This window comes from Oratosquilla oratoria, chromosome 18 (genome assembly GCF_046742065.1).
Source record: "Oratosquilla oratoria isolate Oo_2021 chromosome 18, ASM4674206v1, whole genome shotgun sequence".
Classification (NCBI taxonomy): domain Eukaryota; kingdom Metazoa; phylum Arthropoda; class Malacostraca; order Stomatopoda; family Squillidae; genus Oratosquilla; species Oratosquilla oratoria.
The window spans coordinates 25,354,979-25,357,020 of NC_134794.1; the positions used below are offsets into that span (position 1 = coordinate 25,354,979).

General features: G+C 42.3%; 1 protein-coding gene across 1 annotated transcript in view; it reads right to left on the minus strand.

Annotated features, from left to right (window-relative positions):
- Positions 1 to 246: 246 nt before the first annotated feature.
- The window catches only part of LOC143034808 (serine/threonine-protein kinase pim-2-like), a 1,927-nt gene continuing 131 nt past the window's right edge, over positions 247 to 2,042 (minus strand). The window contains exons 1-2 of the mRNA XM_076201154.1: positions 1,727 to 2,042; positions 247 to 390 (exon numbers count right to left, since the gene is read on the minus strand). The exon at positions 1,727 to 2,042 is cut by the window's right edge and continues 131 nt beyond it. Coding sequence (XP_076057269.1) covers positions 247 to 390; positions 1,727 to 2,042 — 460 coding nt within the window. The remainder of the gene's footprint in view (positions 391 to 1,726) is intronic.

Consider the following 2,042-nt stretch of genomic DNA (forward strand, 5'->3'; position numbering starts at 1 on the left):
CTAATGTACCTTATAGTATTCGTTTTACCTTGCCCTGAAGGAGAAGGGGTAGCCATCAAGACGAGGAATGTTGTCGTTGTGTTTATTGCTACTGCTATCAATATAGCCATTATTGTTGTTATTACAACACACCCAGACTTGACACTGGCGGCGGGAGTAGGGGTCAAGGTGTTTAGTGGAAAGTGAGGTAGAGGGAACGTTATGAGCGATATTTGCGATTAATCACTGGAGGCGACCGCAGTGTAATTAATCGGCAAGCTCACCCACCGGCAATTGGGAGTCTCGCGTTCGGTCCATGGAAGGTGGCAGCTTTTCTGTTACGCTCCTTACCTCAACACTACCCTGTGTACCCATTATTTTGCCATATGATGTAGACTTAACGACTGTCACCTGATGATTCCATTTAGATAAATTACAAAGGATTACAAAGGAGGAGCATGCCAACAGGAGACCTTTTGTTCCATAACTAGGTCGGATGCGAGAAAAAATATATCAATGATGAATAGATAAATAAATTAATTAATAAAAGTTATGATAACATAAATATCAAATAAAATTAATGAATGTATAGGTAAATAATAAACAAACAGGTAAGTAGCAAATAATAATAAATTACCAGATAAATAACAATAAATGAAAATCAAGCAAATAGTAATAAACAGACAAATAACAACAAACAAATAAACAATATAAAACAAATGGCAGTCATTACAGCATCTTGGTTAGGTGTTTAAACGAATCTTGAAGCTTCGAACTGAACTACATTGCTTAAATTTTCGTTGAGACGGGATTAATTTAGTAGCTGCTAGTCCAAGCTTTAAGGTGACGTCCCCGTTTGGAGGCAAGTTAACTAACTTTCCGTTTACACTGTGCAAGTAGAGGAGTAGTTTTCAAGTCGCTAGCCCTTGCGGCCACCAAACCAGCCCCGTCTCAACAAGGCTTAAGGGTTAACACCATCTCAATGAGCCTTTAAACGACGGCGATCCTTTATGAACAAAGGCGGTCGGGTTTTTGTATATTCAAAGCATCACCAAACGTTTTTATTTAGCTGAGGGAAACTCTCTGCCGCTTGAGGGACCAATGCCCTTTATTTCAAACTTCTTGGAAATCACATTTTCCTACGATGCCTTGCTTTGGTTGGCTGAACCAGACAGTTATCAGTTTCCACAGAATTCTAAAGGGCATGATGTCTTCTCCAGTTTTGAAGTTGGCACTTTTTATCTTTGGAAAGTTCTTGAATCTTGTCACATGTTGCCGCTTTCCCCTTTCTCTGCTTTTCTCATAACAGATTTAGACTTTTTCCCAATGACTTGGCACCGACTTAACTTATTCCTTAGGGATCTTCTTTTTCTTAACAACATGCATTTTTTTCCAGTGGCGATTGTGGCACAAATCAATAAGTCCAAAGACTCTCAAGCCGTCGTCCCATTTCTGTAGTGGGCGCATTATCATTTTTATCGCCTCTTTCTTCTACGAGGCTTGTCATCCTCTTCAGAATGGTCTCTTTTCCTTCCTTTCTTCTTTATCGATAAAGAGACGTTTTCTGGCTTCGTCGGGTGTTTTTTCCTCTTGAGATTTCTCCGGGCGACGTTAGCGGTTTCGAGCTCCAATTCGGCAGTGAAACCGTCTTTCCGCCCTTTTCGAAGGAGAGGCAAGATGATTCATCCTCCAACCACGGATGGGACAGTATTCCGTGGAGTGAGGGGCGGCTCCAAGGGTCTTTTACGAAGCATCGCACTATTAGGTCACGGCAGAGGTTCGGAACGTTCTTCGGGAATGACGGACTGGCCCTACATATGGAGGCATTTGTGTAGAAAGGATCATGGCGGCACACCATGTAGTAAAGAAGAGTGCCCAGGCTCCAGACTGTTGCGGGCATGTGTAGGAACTTGCCGCCTTTGATGTATTCTGGGGGCCAGTAAATTCGAGTTCCACCTGTATGCGTTCCTTTGTAACTCGTAATGTGCTCCCCGCAACCAAAGTCGATTACTTTAATATCAAGCTGGCCTGAACTCTTCTCCCTGAAGAGCAGTATATTTTCT